The 16,675-nt window shown below is 41.7% G+C and overlaps 2 protein-coding genes across 7 annotated transcripts in view; both read left to right on the forward strand.

Annotated features, from left to right (window-relative positions):
• The first annotated feature begins 4,641 nt into the window (after positions 1-4,641).
• On the forward strand, positions 4,642-11,461 carry casp3b (caspase 3, apoptosis-related cysteine peptidase b). Its single transcript, XM_063190631.1, has 7 exons — positions 4,642-4,718; positions 5,153-5,207; positions 5,884-6,029; positions 6,761-6,889; positions 8,289-8,464; positions 8,942-9,062; positions 10,545-11,461. Exons 2-7 carry the CDS (start codon positions 5,167-5,169, stop codon positions 10,769-10,771), a joined length of 840 nt encoding a protein of 279 aa, XP_063046701.1. The 5' UTR covers positions 4,642-4,718; positions 5,153-5,166; the 3' UTR covers positions 10,772-11,461.
• Positions 11,462-12,766: 1,305 nt separating this feature from the next.
• Positions 12,767-16,675, forward strand: part of irf2b (interferon regulatory factor 2b) — a 29,798-nt gene continuing 25,889 nt past the window's right edge. The window contains exons 1-3 of one of the 6 annotated variants that reach the window (XM_063190243.1): positions 12,767-13,085; positions 14,149-14,266; positions 15,069-15,168. In XM_063190243.1, coding sequence (XP_063046313.1) covers positions 14,180-14,266; positions 15,069-15,168 — 187 coding nt within the window. In that variant the 5' untranslated portion in view covers positions 12,767-13,085; positions 14,149-14,179. Of the gene's footprint in view, positions 13,086-13,113; positions 13,350-14,148; positions 14,267-14,632; positions 14,788-15,068; positions 15,169-16,675 lie in introns of those variants that run through there. The other 5 variants (XM_063190244.1, XM_063190247.1, XM_063190242.1 and 2 more) reach the window with 5 other exon arrangements.

Consider the following 16,675-nt stretch of genomic DNA (forward strand, 5'->3'; position numbering starts at 1 on the left):
GGCAACGCAGCTAGGACCCCAAAGCGACAGATAAGGCAGAAGCGACAGGTAAGGTACCGACAGACGCTGTCGGTACCTTACCTGTCGCTTCTGCCTTATCTGTCGCTTTGGGGTCCTAGCTGCGTTGCCCTGGTAACAACTGTAAACAAAAGGCTGCGGTTAACTGCTCCGCTCCCTGACAGGATTTTTCGTTCATTCGTGCCAATGAAACAGGAGGCCTCGATTCATGCAGAAGATAAGGTACGTAACTGGGATATAAAAATATATATGTAAGAAAACTATTTAACCTCACAGACTAACATTGTATACGGTACATTCTAACAATATATTTCTAATGTTTTGAGTCATTCCCGTTCATTTGAAGCGTAATTTCGCCCTTACTGTGGCTAGTTTGGATGAGATGACTTGACCCTAGCTAGCATAACATAAATGGCAGCTAGCTCTACACTATTTCGGATATTCGTTAACAATCAGTGTTCAGATAACTAGCGCAAACGTGCCGAGATATCTTGTTTATTATAAAAAATAAACGCTTGTGTTGTGCCATGGCTTATATGGCGATGACGTTTGAGATTGTAAATTTACGGGCCACAGATGTGTCTATGGTAAGGCCGACCTGACGAGATAGCTGCCTACTGAGGTTTGATTGGATATGGACATTGTTTATTTCAGAAGGAAAATGTTTGGAGTGGAATTGTTTGGAAGACAATCTTGGGACAATTTTGCTCTTTGGGTCTTTGTGCCAACCATGCCAGCTATCGTAGGGTGCTCTGGGAACTTCTTAGATCTGTTTACTGCATGTACACTTACTGAAATAAGCATTTTGTTTACATAAAATCCCTTGTCATTTCACCAAAGGTTTGAAACCCAGACAGCACGAAGCATCTTGCCGACGTCAAAATCAGATCAACAGACAGGGAATAGGCCAGATATGCCATAACAAGAAATGGTAAGTCTATCACTACATAAGATCCATAACAAAATAATCCTAATTAAAGGGACACTGTGCAGGAAATGGTCAAAAAAGGTACTGCAACTATGCTGCTCATTGAAACTGGGCTGCCTATTGCCAAATTTGATCTTTACATGAAAGTTTACTAAGTAATAAACAAATATTTTGTAGTATGGTCCAAGTAGAGTCATTTTTGCAGCTAAAAATGGCTATTTTGGGAAATTCAAAATGGCGGACCATGGAGAAGATCCCCCTTTTCATGTATGAAAAATGAAACTTTTCCTGTCATAATGAATACTTAGAATTTGATGGTGGTGGTAAGAATTCATGAAAAAGTTAACATTAGTGAATGGCCAGCATGAATTTGGGAAATAAACAACTTAAAATGTCACACAGTGTCCCTTTAAATCTTAAATGTGACCTGGTGGCATTATTGTGTGAATGCTTATGTTGCACACTTAATGAATAAGGTCCTCAAGTGTGTAGAGTTCGTTGTTTATTTACATTTTCCTCAGCATAACTGAACAGCTGACACCGCTGCCTTTAGGCTAGTGACAATGGACCCAAAAAGGCCTTCGTTTTCGAGATACCCCAACTGGAGGTAGAACAAAACCCAATAATGTTTTTCCTCATCTCTAGGGTGTCCCATACATGAAAATGATTCTTGGCCAAAGTGATTTTAATGCTAAGCCTAAAAATGTTACACATTTTCATATGCACCTTCAAACAAAAAAAGCATCCAAAATGTGACTTCTCTTGGGCTTTGTTCTACCTCCGGTTTGGGGTGTCTCCAAATTGTGAGGCCATTGTCACTGGCCTACTTCTGTATCATAACAAAGCCTGTCACTTCCACGTTTCGTTCTTTATGTGACCGAAGTCACTGGGTCTTTCTCAAATGCAAGGCCAGTGTCCTTCCAAGTGTATCAGCCTAATTAGGCACGCCCAGTGATTGGATACCCTTTATTAGTCATACCCAGTGATTGGATATTCTGTAGAGTTCACCAAAAAGTATCCAATCACTGGGCGTGACTAATTAGGCTGACACACTTGGAAGGACACTGGCCTTGCATTTGAGAAAGACCCGGCTACTGCACCAGAGAGGGTCTCTGCACTCATTGCTGGTCCTATGATGCCATCTATTGGCGAAAACGTGCAAAAGCATAATTAAACTAAAAGACAACTTCTGACAGGACAACAAAAAGACAGGGAGTGAGAATAAGGGAATAACAAAAAGCCAAAAATGGTGTGTCACTCATTTTCTAGTCTATATCTTGGACTGAAAAAGGATTACATTATTATGTTTTCAGGTGTTTTGCCCCTGCGGTTGTGAAGAGGATGCTGTGGAGGTGGCAGCATGAACGTGTCACTGTAATCAGAGACATTTGAAGCCAAATTGATGAAGGATACCGTTTTTTTCTCATTAATACTATTACTCCGAGGCTGTACGTTGTTCCAAAATCCAGAAAAAGTTTTTGAAGTGCTTGTTTGTGTGTTTGTTTTTCATGATTCCATATTTTTTTTCCTCAGAGCTGAGTGATTCCATATTTTTTTCCCCTATGCATGCTCTAAAAAAAGTAACTCTTTCTTACTAACGGAATTACTTTTCATGATTTCTTTTGGTGTTTCTTAAGGCCAGACAGTTGCCCTTTGAAATGAGTTCAGTTCTGAGTCGGGTCTGTGATCCATCATATTTCTTAAAAATAAAAATGACTGAATGAACATCCTCCACGACAGGTGATTCCATACTTTTTGCCAGGGGCGGTAAAAACCTAACTTGCTCAGCCTCTGAGGCACATAAAAACGTGAAATTAGTTGCATCATCTTGCATGAGAATGGACAGGAGTCTGCATATTGGAATGCACCCATGTCACTTCAGGCGCCTTGGACAATGCATCGTGTATGCAGCATCAGGCTAAAATGGGTTAATAACACACACACACGCACACACGCACGCACTCTCCTCTAATCTTCTCTCTTTGCCAAACTTTAGATGACATTTCCAGCATGTCCAACTCATCAGCATCAGGGGAGATTCGGTGAAGGTGGTGCACCATCCAGGACCAGTCATGGGTCACCAACACCTCTGCAAAATCTACACTTCTTGTGAACCCTGTAGAAGACACTACAACCACAAAATTGCTAATAAACCATCACATACTGCATCACATCATTGTTCTCCATGTGTTACTGCACCCTCGGCACAAGTTCTTTGCTAGATTGCCATCTGGCAGATGCATCAGGACAGGAATGTAGTTACTGTTTGTGATTATATCTCCCCACACTCTTACTTGCTTTGCATGGCAGTGTGTCTCAATGTGTGTTAGAATGGAAGGTGTCGCACCATTGAAGTCAATGGGCAGCGGCATTGCATCAATTTTGGGCCACCAGAAAAAAAAAAAAAAACATTGAAAATGAATGTAAGGTTATGTCTGGTGATTTCTGGTAAATTAGAATGCCCATAACATCAAAGTGGCACTGGATTACTCAACCATTTGCCTCTTAAAAGATAGCTTCTGCCAATTTCAATATGCTGTTGTATAGCTCATGCTACCCTTGACTTGTCAGTACCCGGTGATGCTGGCATTTTTTGACTCAGCTCTTTCTGAGATCTGAGCTACTCTAATGGGGCAGACTTTGATTGCATTAAAAACCTTCTTAACATAGTCCTAATCCAAATACTATCCCAAAAGGTATCACTGTCTGTTTGCTAGTTGTCTGCTGATGTTGCATAACCTTTTGAATGTTATTGGGAATAAATGAAGATGTTTTTTTGAAATGTAAACAAACGCCTGCCCCCATTACAATGACATGGGTATGTGGAAGAGCTGTCCCTTACTCATGCACCTGTTTAACAAAATGTTATTTTTATTCAAGTATGCTGTGTGTCTAGGGGTATGCAGTGTATAAGGGGGTAGTTTTCTTTTATAATCTTTGTGTAGCTAAACCTCTTCTCAGTTGCATGGCTGAGACTGTTCAAATAGGCTACTGCCTGCCAATACTGCAAGCTTCTACTTAGTTGCATTTTAACCTTGATATGTTATAGAGAATATAATTATTATAGAATTGTTACCAGGTAAAAACGAAAAGCAAGTTAATGTAATCCAGTCACTCAGTCTGTCATAGTAGCAATATCAATGAGTGCATTCCCTCGTATTTTAGCGTTTTGCGTGGTATCTGTGGGGATCAAGGTAAGCAGATCGTGGAAATAGTAGGCTATAGATAGGTTATAGATGTAAAATAGTACACTGTATTAACTTACAGATGTAAAATATTTCGCGGCCAATATAAACTTAATGTACCGGTAGTCGTGTGTTACACGACGTGATACATTAGCTTAGCAGTAAACATAGTAAATCAGGGGGTATAACAAGCCTGTGTCGAAATTCATTTCAGTACATCAAGATGGATGAATGCGACGCGATTTCAATGTTAATGTTCTGCTTCACGGTGCTTTGATTTTAAATAAAAACGAACAGTCTGCCAGGAAAACTTAAAATACGATTGTTTATGAACAGGCGATAACCCGGACAGCCTCTAAAACATGGATCGTTCATTTCAGCCAATCAGGTGACAAGAGCGACAGATAAGGCAGAAGCGACAGGTAAGGTGCCGACAGCCTCTACTGGCCTGCGCTACGTCACATAATGGGCGTGCCCAGTCTTTCTTGGGACATACCTACGTTTACTCTGTCTATCTAATCCACTTGGTGCAACTTCCTATTCCCAGTCAGAAGGACAGGACGGATAACCCCATTAAAGAAATTAAGGTACGGAGTTTCTATTGTGCCGTTGACCGCGCCCAGTAAGAAAACGTAACTTATTTGGCCAGGGCATAGAATGTTGGGTTAAGCACTGAGCGAGCGTGCGAAATTTGTTCTACTATCGATTGTTCATATTTGCAACCGATAGCGCAGTGTCATGTATGCGGTTTGCTACCACCACCACAATGTGAAAGTTTTCCTAGAGGTACTACTATAGCTAAAAGTTCAGCCAGCAGTTTGTAAATTATATAGGGGTTCTGCTAGTGTGGGGAAACTCGATGTTTTGTTTTATTAGAGTTTAATTTCTTGCCATGCTGTTTGCCAGCCCTTTCCCCCTCGACAATAAAATTGAAGTGCGGTATCACATGTGATTTTCTGACATGTCTCTATTCCAAGGAGGTCTCTATTCTGAACCTGTTGTCAATATTGCTCATTGGTAGATTCGTCGGACGTGATGGACGGTGACAGTGTGGATGCAAAGCCAACTCTGAAAGGGTAGGTGAGCTCCCTGGGCACAGGCACTCACAGGTGCCAGGTAACTTTTGACTGGAGCGAAACCGAAAATCAATTGATTGGAGTTTTTTTTCTACCTACGCTCTATTGAACAGTTTGGGAAACCCTGCTCTACAAGTATGGTAGCGTGAACAGGCTAACTCCACTGAAGATTGAGTCCACTAGAAATCTATAAACTTAGCCTATTAGAGTCTTGCAACTTATCACCTCGTTGTCGCTGTTCAAGCTGTGATAATGAACGACCTACGTGGATTGAACATGTTTGGGCAAAATACGAGCGTGGTTTCCCCAAATCCCTTGCATTTCCTGAACCTGAATATACATGACCTAAATTCAGTCAGGTTTGCTCCATGACTCTGAGTCCTGGTGTGGTGCTGAGTCATCTCTGTGTGTGTTATATAGTCCTACTGTGTGTTGTAGCACTTAATGCTAATGAAGCACGGTTTGGTTTCACCCTCACATAGGCCTAATGTGGAAATTCAGCTGTTTCCTTACCGAAACGAAAGTGTTTTTTTATGCCTCAGGGCATCCAGAGTAGAAAACTCAGGCCTGGCTGATATGAACGAGACATGCCCATATTTGGCGGTCATGGTGTCCTCTGTTTACAATTATCCCCCTGCTTAACTTGATTGTATTCTCTCCCTATTCCACCCTGTAGCTCGGATGGGCCCTCAGCCTCAGGCTCCACAGGGGTGTCCCAGGTGGATGCCAAGCCACCAGCGGATGCCTACCGATACAGCATGAACTACCCATCTTTAGGCCACTGTGTCATCATCAATAACAAGAACTTTGACAGAAGTACAGGTGAGAGAGTTCTCCTCACTCAGCCCATGAAACACCCATCAGCTTTGGGTCAGTTCGGCCATTTCGATCAAGGCCAACCACAACTACTTTTTTAAAAGTGTGTGTGTGCGTGCGGCGCGCATGTGTGCTTGCGCCCTGAGGAATGTCTGTTTGGCCGAAACTTGGACATTGACATTGTAAAAAGGACCTCAGTGGCCAGTACGCTACACTTTAGTCTGGTCACATTTGCCAGTATTACACATTTGCCAGTATTAATCTAATTATACAGCGTAAGTATAAGTAATATTCAGTTATATGATATGCATGTGTTATGCTGTGTTAGCTTTGGGACCTAAATATAAAGCCTGGTTCACATACAGTACAATGTCCACGGCATGTAAAAATAAACTTGACTTGCAAGCTTTCAGTCCTTAGACCTTCATCAGGCGGACTCTACCTGGTGAAGGTCTAAGGAGGACTGAAAGCTTGCAAGTCAAGTAAAGCTTCTTTGCACAAAAATAGACCTGAAGTGTGCGGATTGTCTTCTTTTTATACCATTTTTTATTTTACTGAATCCTGCACATTCTAAACAGATGAGGGTGGCCTATCACAACTTATGTAAAAAATAAACTGAAACTGCATTCTCAGAGGAACACCTACAAGGGGAAGGAGAGGCAGTTGAGTGAACACTACCTGTCTTTTGGTATTTTGCAAGTTTTGACTTGAAGCATGTTGTCTCTGTCCCTTTCCAGGCATGAATATACGTAATGGGACTGATGTGGATGCAGGCAATGTGTTCAAGGTCTTCTCACAACTCGGCTACAAAGCCAAAGTCCACAATGACCTCACAGTAAGGGACATCACAGCGTTATTACAGAAAGGTAAGTTCCGTCTTTACAATAATATGTCTCATAACATTGTAATGAAATGAATCATTTGTCTGTACTGTGCAGAAAAGTGATTAGTAAGTGAAATGCAAACAAATTTGAGTGAAAGTGCCAATGGCTTGCACGGGTGAGGCATAAATGCAATTTCGTTGTGTGCAGTGTGCTGTGTCACAATGACAATGGGAGTTGGAGTTTCCCAATGGGCTTTCACTTCACTTCAATGTTGTTACATTGCATTGTTGGACTGTAATGTTGCAGTTGCAGTGCTGGCCATTGTGTTTGTGAGCTTTAAATCTAATTGATATCTAAAGGTTCCATGGTATTCACTTAGTTTTAGATGAAACAAAGGGCTATTAAGATATTACGCAAATCATCATCACAATTAGTTGGAGCAAAGTTGAGATGAGGGGTATTAGATGTGAACGTTATCATCTCCATTTTTGTTGACCAGGCTCTTTGAAGTCACCATGGTGTTTTCCAGCAGTTGAATTGGTTTTGTTGACTTAAGGCTTGTAATCATATGAGGACTAGGAACCACAGCTTGATACGTGGATCATTTTGTTTCGATATGAATAGTGAAAGTGCACTGCTATAAAGTGAAAGGGTGCATTAGATTTTGCTGCAACATGCGTTTTTCCATTCAGTCTAGTTTGGCAGATGTGTTGCAATTGGTTTCACTCATGGAACCTTAGCAGTTCCTTTTCATGTTGCCTCATTCTGAATGCTTATTGGTAGTCGTTGTACTCTATACACACCACCATATCTAAATGACAACTTCCAGAAAAGTCGTCATGAGAAATTTAACTGTTTTGCTGTCAGTGAACTAATAATGTTCAACCTCTTCCACTGATTGGTAATATTGCTCAGCAGCTGGGCTATTTTAGTTCTTTTCTGACAAGTCAAGCTTGATCAAAACCCGACTTCCTGTACATTTTAGATGGTTGTCAGGCTGATGTTTGTACCCTTAGTTGCAACCAGTGTTTGATCTCGGGGAGGACCTCTGTCTCACAATAACAGGTTACTCAGATCATTCTTCAAGCAGGGAATTTCTTGATGAAGGGAGTTTGGCTTTGGTTTTGCTTGGTGGCCAGTGTTGGTTGGATTTGGCTAGGTATTGCAGTGACCCAGTCTTGATTTCTTGATAACTCGATGGACTGGTAATTTGGTTTTTAGGTTTTTGTGGGGAATACTTGAAACAATCTATGAAATCTATCTTCATTAAAATGCAACATGACATGTGTTTATGTGCTACTTGAGGCCAGGTTGCCGTCTCTGATTGTGCTTGTTGACCCGTGAATATGAACCAACACATAGTGCAGGTTTTGAAACAAACAAAGGCACATTTCAGACAGTTGCGATCTGACACTTGATCATCATGGCCTGACCCTGACAGTTGCGAAGGAGGACCACAGCAAGTGTGCGTCATTCGTGTGCGTGCTGCTGAGCCATGGGGATGAGGGGGTGTTCTACGGCACTGACCGATCCGTCAAGCTCAGCGAACTCACCGGCCTCTTCAGGGGAGACCGCTGCAAGTCGCTCGTCGGCAAGCCCAAGCTCTTCTTCATTCAGGTACAGTACAGTACAGTACAATACACTGGCCTACAAAGCAAAATGTTATTTCTTTTCTTACATATATGAATAGATGAGGTGAAGTAAAATAATTGATTTGCAAAGAATAAAGTAACCAGCCTGCCACACGTCAATAAAAACGACTTAGCCTGCACCTGTTCGGTTTGTAGGACAGTACAGTACACAGTGTTTCCCACTGACTTACTTAGCATTGTGTGGTCCAACGTCCTCCAGTGGTTACTTAACCACTCATTCAGCTTCTTGTGTGTGTGTGTGTCTGTCTGTCTGTCTGTCTGTCTGTGTCCGCAACGTCCGTGTGTAAAGCTTGGTATGCATGTGGATTTCAGTTTTGTGTGTGCACCTGCAATAGTTGAATGCTTTTAATGTCACACATAGTATGTGGCCACATAGTATGTAGGAGTTGTGTATATAAGAATTGTGGCTTTCTGAGCATCATTGTTTTTGTGCGGTTGGTAGGCCTGCCGAGGCACAGACCTGGACAGTGGCATTGAGACAGACAGCATGCCAGAGGAGGAAAGCTCTACAGAAAGGATACCCGTGGAGGCCGACTTCCTCTACGCTTACTCCACTGCACCAGGTATATTTAGCTACACTTTTTTTTGCTATGCACACTGTATTTCTTGAAGGCTGGGAGGGAGCAACATCTTTGCAGCACAGCCTTTAACCAACTGCAGCATATATTCATATTTACCCACAAACTTATGACTGAGTCTTAATCTATCACTTAAGGCTCTATGTAATGTCATAGCAATGTTGTTATGATGTAGTTGAGTCTTTTCAGTAAAGAGTGGACGCTGTGCATGATTGCTGGATTTTCAGAGATGTGAATTAGTGAATGTTTAAACTTGGTGTAGAAGGGAAAAGTAAGTGAAACGCGGCAGTTGTTTCAGGCAACAGGCTGCTCGCATGGACTCACTCCTTGACATTGATTCTGTCATTTCAACCATATTTTCGAATCTGTGACTAGTCAGTAGCACCTCATTAAAAATGTCAAACCACTAGTTTCCCCTATCATGTGCAAGGATTGTTTTGATAAAACCAATCCTTCGCAGACCTACGCATATGGTGTAGCTCCAGATGAATGTTCATGGAGCCAGGCGGAATCCATTCATCTGGCAAGTCAGGTTAATCGACTTGCAGGCCTGACTCCCTAACCACTTACTAGTGAACGTATCTACAGCATGGGCTGGGAACCTATGGCCCGGTGAGGCCGCGTCATCCGCTTCCGATAGCATTTTAATGTTATACAGTTACACATGAAATAGGACATGTTTTTTAAGTAACCTTAGAACTTTTTTAATGCAATTCAGTTATATTTTCAGGGGAGGTGAGGTCTGTTGTAAAGTTGACCTCCTTCAATATAGGCCTAAACTGCTGATTTGTGTTCATAGTACGGCCCTTGGAGGACTTAATAAAACGTTGAAATGGCATTTCGAATGACAAAGGCTTCCCCACCCCTCCTCTACACTTTCAGCACTTCTCACTTGACTGAAGTTTCAACACTGCTTGGCTGTGTGCAACTATGTGTTACTACATCATTCATTGCAACTCTGAACATACAGTATGAGCCACAGCCAACAGCCCGCTTTGGTGTCCTTGGGGTTGAAATGTTGCAACCTTTTTTTCAACACAAACTTAGCAGAAATTGTATCAGCCAAGCATTGAGAGGCCTGCAGCTGCAGTCTTGCATTGAGTGCCACACAGATGAATTAAACAACTTCTCTTTTAAAAATTCATTTTGCAGATACTTTTTTGAACTGACTTTACAACTGAGGCTCAACAGTTAAGAGAGAGATAGGTAGTTCCCCTTAGATGACCTTGTTAAAGTTGGGCACAATTTGGTCAAGGTCACAGTTTGAAACAAAGGGTGGAGTGGAATTGGTTTTGATGGCACCAGTGTTTATTACTTATGTGCAATGAATTATCCCTTTTAGCTTCTTCATGTTCCATGTGTTGTTAAAAAGGCAAATGCAAATGTATTTGTTGCCAATGGTAGGATTTCATTATGTCAGTCCCTCCCAACCCATTTAGTCATTTTCATTTCCTTTCTTATTACCAGGGTATTACTCCTGGAGGAACACCGCCAACGGCTCCTGGTTCATTCAGTCGCTGTGTGACAAGATGCTGCAGTTCGGCAGGCAGTTGGAGATTATGCAGATCATGACGCGCGTTAACCACAAGGTGGCGCTGGAGTTTGAGTCTTGCTCCAACCTCCCAGGATATAATGCCAAGAAGCAGATTCCTTGCATTGTGACCATGCTGACCAAAGAGCTGTACTTCCCCTAGCGATAAAAAAACAGCGATTCGGCCATTTGCGGAGGGAATTGGACACAGGCCATAACATGCATGGGACCACTTAAAGTTTGTTTTAAATGTTTACAAATATGCTGCAGGAATAAGCCAACTGTACTTCTCTTGCTGCCAGTGCCTCTGCAGTTGTGAGATTTAATGACCAAATTCTTAATAATTATTTGAATTTTTTTATGTTAGGGAAAGGGATTTTAACATCAGTAATTTCATTTGACTAGAGTAAGTCTATCAACCCTTAAAAAGAATATGATAATGTGAATCACATGAAAAAAATATCCTAAATCAGGAATGGAGTTTTTAAAGCTCTGTTTTTATTTTGTGGTAATAGTGCTGGATCAATTTCAGCTTGGGGGCATAGTTGCTATGCTGTATTTATGAATGAGCAATATAACACAAAAAAGGGACGTGACTTGAATGGGTGGGTGAGGCTTTAGCGTGTGTGGTGGGTTAGATAATGCTGAATACAGGGTGCTGCAAGAGAGAGACAAGCCGAGAGGGGGAGATGATGCCACTATTTATGATTGTGTCTTTTTGTCTTGCTGTTGAGCACAAATGGATACCTAATTTTTTTTTGTACTTTCACTACTGTATTTTAACTATCAAGAAATGCAACACTGTTTTAAATGTGCAGGGTTTTCCACCGAAATAAAATGTGTTTCTTTGATGCATAGTTGTTTGTTTCAGATTAAATTTGATAAATAATTGTCTAGTTGTGTTACTGTTGTAATGTACACTACTTAAAAAGCTGTAGCAAGTGGGTGCCGCTAGGAGGTGCTAGGGGGGCTGTGGCAGGTTTGCAGGGAAAATATAGCACAACAAAATAGATTATTCAATATCATAAACTAAACTGAAGATAAGTTGAACAATATTCACATTAGTTAAGAACAGCAGCATTATAATAATCCATTGCATCTCTGAACATAACATTATTATCGTTATTTTATATATCCCAGTGGGTTGTGAAAGGAAGGGCACGGGAAAAAGAAATAGTATGGCATGATCCAGGTCATGTTTGGGAACCCTTCGGCTATGTAGTTGCAGCTGAAACATTTTGGTGTTGCTATACATCCACCGCATCCCTGCGTATATCACAGTGTACCCATGCTCTCCTCTCAAGCCTGATCTGATTATGTAGTTTATGGTTAAGGTCAGTTGTTTTACTGTTGTGATGTGACTTAGACTATAGCAATGGTTTTCAGAGTGGGGGCAGAGGCAGGTTGGCCGGAAAAAAAAATTGCACAAAATAAATTATTGAATACACTGAATAACCAACATAAAACAAAATAAACCAAAAATAAGTTGGAACAGCATTAGAACAATCTTTTCCATCTCTGAACATTAGGTTACACTATTATCATTATTTTATATTCCAGAGGGTTGTGAAAGGAGGTGCACGGGAAAAAAAATAGTAGGCCTATAGCACGATCCATGTAAGGGGGGGGCATATTCGGAATATTTATATGGGGACCTTGTCATGGTTAAGTTGGGGAACGAGATGCAGCTGAAGCATTGTTGCTATACATTTACTGCATCCCTGTGAATATTTGCACTCCTATCACAGTGTACCCATGCTCTACTCTCAAGCCTGATCCAGTGTCCCATTTGACCATGGACTCATCTCTCCTAATTTCAGCATAGGCCTACAGCATAGGCTACTTGTGTGTGTTTTTTTTCTGTATGGTATGAATTATTTTGTTTGACTTTTGTAGTTTGTGGTTAAGGTCATGGTCACATATCGTGGCATTTAATGAACAGTAAATTAACTGTAAATAAAGGGCATGCCATGTAGCCTACTGGATCTGTCTACACTAGACTATACAGTAGGCTATTAGACTACAGCCTATGTAGGCCTATCCTAATGCATGATGCAAATGTCAGATCTCACCACTCATCAGTCCAATGCGGTGAAAGTTAAGGGTTTTCCCATACTATTCTGCATTATAACGAAAATACATTTTATCTTGTTAGTGGTTGTCTCTGCCTTTAAGGCGACCGCTGAGAAACAAGGAAGCGAAAATGAAAATTGAGTTTCGCATTACAGTGAAGCCCATGGACAGACTTCCGCGATACTCTCAACGCCCTCTAGGTCTGCAGACGTCAAACAAACATTTTCGGGAGGGGATTTCCACACACAGACCAGTTTCCTTTACTTGTTTTGCTTTCGATCTGGGCAGCAGAAATAGACTCTTAAGTTTTCGTTTTGTTATCGAGATCCAGAATATTTACTGAAAACTGCAAGCTGACCAGATCTAACGGGTGCCTTCTTTAAAGACAGTGTTATTTCAATAAGGTAACTAACGACATTTCCGCATGTATTTATTTGGAGCTCATTTTGAAATGTTAGAACCAATGTGCAGCACCAGTCAGCGCAAACGAAAGTAAGGGAATGTTTTGATGGGATAGCCGTCGGGATTTGTTATTTTCACTTTTGAATTGACTTGATACCTCAGGCTACCTTACTCGTGAACTTTTTGGTCGCATACTGAGCTCGTCAACAGCAGCATGACTTGTGGGGTTGTACCAGTGCCATCGGGGCTAAGGAACCATGGTTTTGGTAGTGTTATTATCGTGTATTACTGATGACTCTGATGTTAACGAAGCGTTCTTTCGCACTGAATTGTTGTGTCAGATTGTAGCCTATGCTTGTTGAGCGACTGCCGTTGTCGCTTTCCTTCAGGGTTGTCTGTCAGTGCCACTTCGTGTGCGTATTAATAGTCGCGTTACGCGCCTTAAATTGCTCATAGCAGTCTAATGTCAAACTGAGAAAATGCTTCGGGATCTGTCTCTACACTTAATTAAATAAACTCTTCGCAATGAAGTGCTGCAAAAGCAACTATGCTGTAACATTGACCGTACATTATAGTATATGTAAACCGCTCGAGTTCCTTGGTGTCCGCGCGCACATTGTGCCAAAACTTGTCGTTTGACGTTGCTGCCTGCAATTCTGGCTGGATCAAGTGCGCTCTGACTACTAATGTCTTAAGTCTGCATAAAACCTTTGCGATAACAGTAGCTTAGGCCTACTGCCACTGTAGGCCGCAAATTGAAGTTGACATATTCCAACTGTTTACCATTATTTAAAATGACAAAATGTGTTTTGCGCATTCGCGGCATGACAATAGCCTACGCGCTGCTTATTCCCTCTGCTTTTTAGAGAAGTGCAATTGGTGCTAGTTTCCCTTTATCTGGGATCTACTAATGGACCATAGAAGTATGCACTGTTGGAGAAGCTGTCTGCAGAAGACATAAAGCAGATCTCTCTCTCTCTCTCTCTCTCTCTCTCTCTCTCTCTCTCTCTCTCTCTCTCTCTCTCTCTCTCTCTCTCTCTCTCTCTCTCTCTCTCTCTCATACAGTATACTGTCTCCTCATTCCTCACAGACCAACATGCCAGTGGAAAGAATGCGGATGCGACCATGGCTTGAAGAACAGATAGACTCCTCCAAGATCCCCGGCCTGAAATGGGTTAACAAAGTGAGTGACCACCCCCAAATGGCCATTGGTGTTTGATGCATTGTCAATGATCAAAGGTTTAATGTGATTATCACTCCATGTTTACATCCTGCATCAGTATGGTAGTGCAGCTTGATTGAAGGGTGCACAAGGCCCATTTCCTCACTTAATTGTGTTTGACACCTTCGATGGAAGATGTACAGTGATTCAAACAGCAGCCTCATTGTGCTTAGTGAGGACTAGCTATGGAAAGTGTTTCCTCACAGGCCTGTGGGACCCAGTAGACTGGTGTGTAGATGTGGGTGAGAGGGGCAGGTAGCCATGTGGCCAAAGCTTTTACCTTTTAATTTTTTTAATGGTTTTTTTTTAGTATTTTTGGGGGGCTTTTCAGCCTTTATTGGTTTTTGTGAGACAGGACAGTGAAGGAGAGACAGGAAGCGAGCTGGGAGAGAGAGATGGGGAAGGACCGGCAAAGGACCCGGACCGGGAATCGAACCCGGGTCGGTCGAGTGGTAAACGTGTGCCCTACCATATCAGCCACGGTAGGGCCTTATCTTTTCATTCTAACACCCCCATTTTTGTCTCCTTGCTCTCTCTCCCCTTGTCTCCCTACGTCCTGTCTTCTCCTCTCTTTTCTCCTCTCATCTCTTTTCTCTCTCTCTCTCTCTCTCTCTCTCTCTCTCTCTCTCTCTCTCTCTCTCTCTCTCTCTCTCTCTCTCTCTCTCTCCTTCTCTCCTTTCATATCTTCATCATCTCCTCTCCTGTCCTATCCATTCCACCCCTATCCTTGTTTACCCTCTCTACTGTTGTGGTGCGGATGCAGGAGAAGCGGATATTCCAGATTCCCTGGATGCATGCGGCGCGCCACGGCTGGGACGTGGAGAAAGATGCCCCTCTCTTCAGGAACTGGGCCATCCACACAGGTACTGTACCCACACCCAACACTGTCTGCAGTACGATGCTGTGCATGGCGTCTCAGTAGACTAATGCAAAAGTGTCGGCTAATGTGCTGCCATGTACACGCAGTAGATTTTGCATTGCTAATTGAACACTTGGAGAGTTGACACTTAGAGCCTCGATTTGAACCTGGCGTACTTTCTAAGGGCTAAATCAACACTGCATTTTTGTTTACTATGTGTAATATATACTAATATAATGACTAGGAGTGTCATGACACCTGTTTACTTACACAGCCACTAATTACTTATTATCACCTTATCTGTCTCTGTCTCTGTCTCTCTCTATCTCCATCTCTCTCTCTCTCTCTCTCTCTCTCTCTCTCTCTCTCTCTCTCTCTCTCTCTCTCTCTCTTTTTTTTTCTGTTTCTGTCTATGACTTTGTCATGCGCACTCTCCCTCACTCACACAGACACACCTACTACAGCTCCAGGCCTTTTTATTAGAATAGCATGAAAAAGTTTATTTATTTCCATAATTCCATCAATAATGTTAAACTGTCATGGATTGTAGATTCATGGCCCAGTTTTTTAACTATTCCAATCATTCAATTTTTTCTTTTTATATACGTTGGCCTTCCAGCTCAAAAAACCCATGAATTGGGGGGGGATTTAAACTTACAGTGTCAAACTATAGCGCAGGATGTTACTAGGGCTGTAATGATATTGTTTCGAATCAAGAAATTGTGATGCATAGTCACGATACTGTATCATGATGCAAGAAGGCAGCATCTTCATACACCCTTTCAAAGTTATGTTATGCTTCAGTCCAGAAATCAACCATGATATGATGTGATGGTGCTTCCAAGCGTTTAACTTTTTTTTTACATAATTAGTAACCTCTTGTAACCTATTCTACCGGTAAACAATCATCATAAAGATTCATTTAAAAAATCGTGGGGTGTATTGAACCGTGATACAAACAGAATCATGAGTTGAGTGTATCATTACAGCCCTACTTGTTACATGTAATCAGGGCTGTAGTCAAGTCCACCTTTGTAGAGTCCAAGACAAGTCCAAGACCAGTACTAGTCAAGTCCGAGACAAGTCCGAGTCCAAAGAGGTTCGAGTCCGTGACAAGACCGAGTCCAAAAAGATTCGAGTCCAAGTCAAGTCCGAGTCACATGTCGGTCAGCGTTTGACAATGAAAAGGATGAATGTCAATAGTGTGAACCTTAGAAGATGACCTACAGTGCCCTCCATAATTATTGGCACCCCTGGTTGAGATGTGTTAAAAGCCTTCAAATAAATTCAGTGTTTATTGCAGAAGAATACTGTCACACTGAAAAATTTAGGAAAATGTAGCCTTCAACTCAAATGAATTGTAGGAAAATAAAAAAAAATCCCTGACTAAAAAATAATTCTTTTTCATTAAATCACCTCTTCCACAATTATTGGCACCCTTAACAATTCCCAGGAAATAAATATAATTGAAGCATTTCTGTCATTTTTACAGTAGTTTACAAAGTTTACCA

This window comes from Engraulis encrasicolus, chromosome 23 (genome assembly GCF_034702125.1).
Source record: "Engraulis encrasicolus isolate BLACKSEA-1 chromosome 23, IST_EnEncr_1.0, whole genome shotgun sequence".
In the NCBI taxonomy this organism is placed as follows: domain Eukaryota; kingdom Metazoa; phylum Chordata; class Actinopteri; order Clupeiformes; family Engraulidae; genus Engraulis; species Engraulis encrasicolus.

Excerpts from the sequence above, each read along its gene's own strand:
- casp3b (XM_063190631.1), top strand. The coding sequence starts at position 5,167 with ATGGACGGTGACAGTGTGGATGCAAAGCCAACTCTGAAAGG. Across the intron at positions 6,890-8,288 it reads CACAGCGTTATTACAGAAAG|TTGCGAAGGAGGACCACAGC; the intron begins GTAAGTTCCGTC and ends TGACCCTGACAG. Across the intron at positions 8,465-8,941 it reads CCAAGCTCTTCTTCATTCAG|GCCTGCCGAGGCACAGACCT; the intron begins GTACAGTACAGT and ends TGCGGTTGGTAG.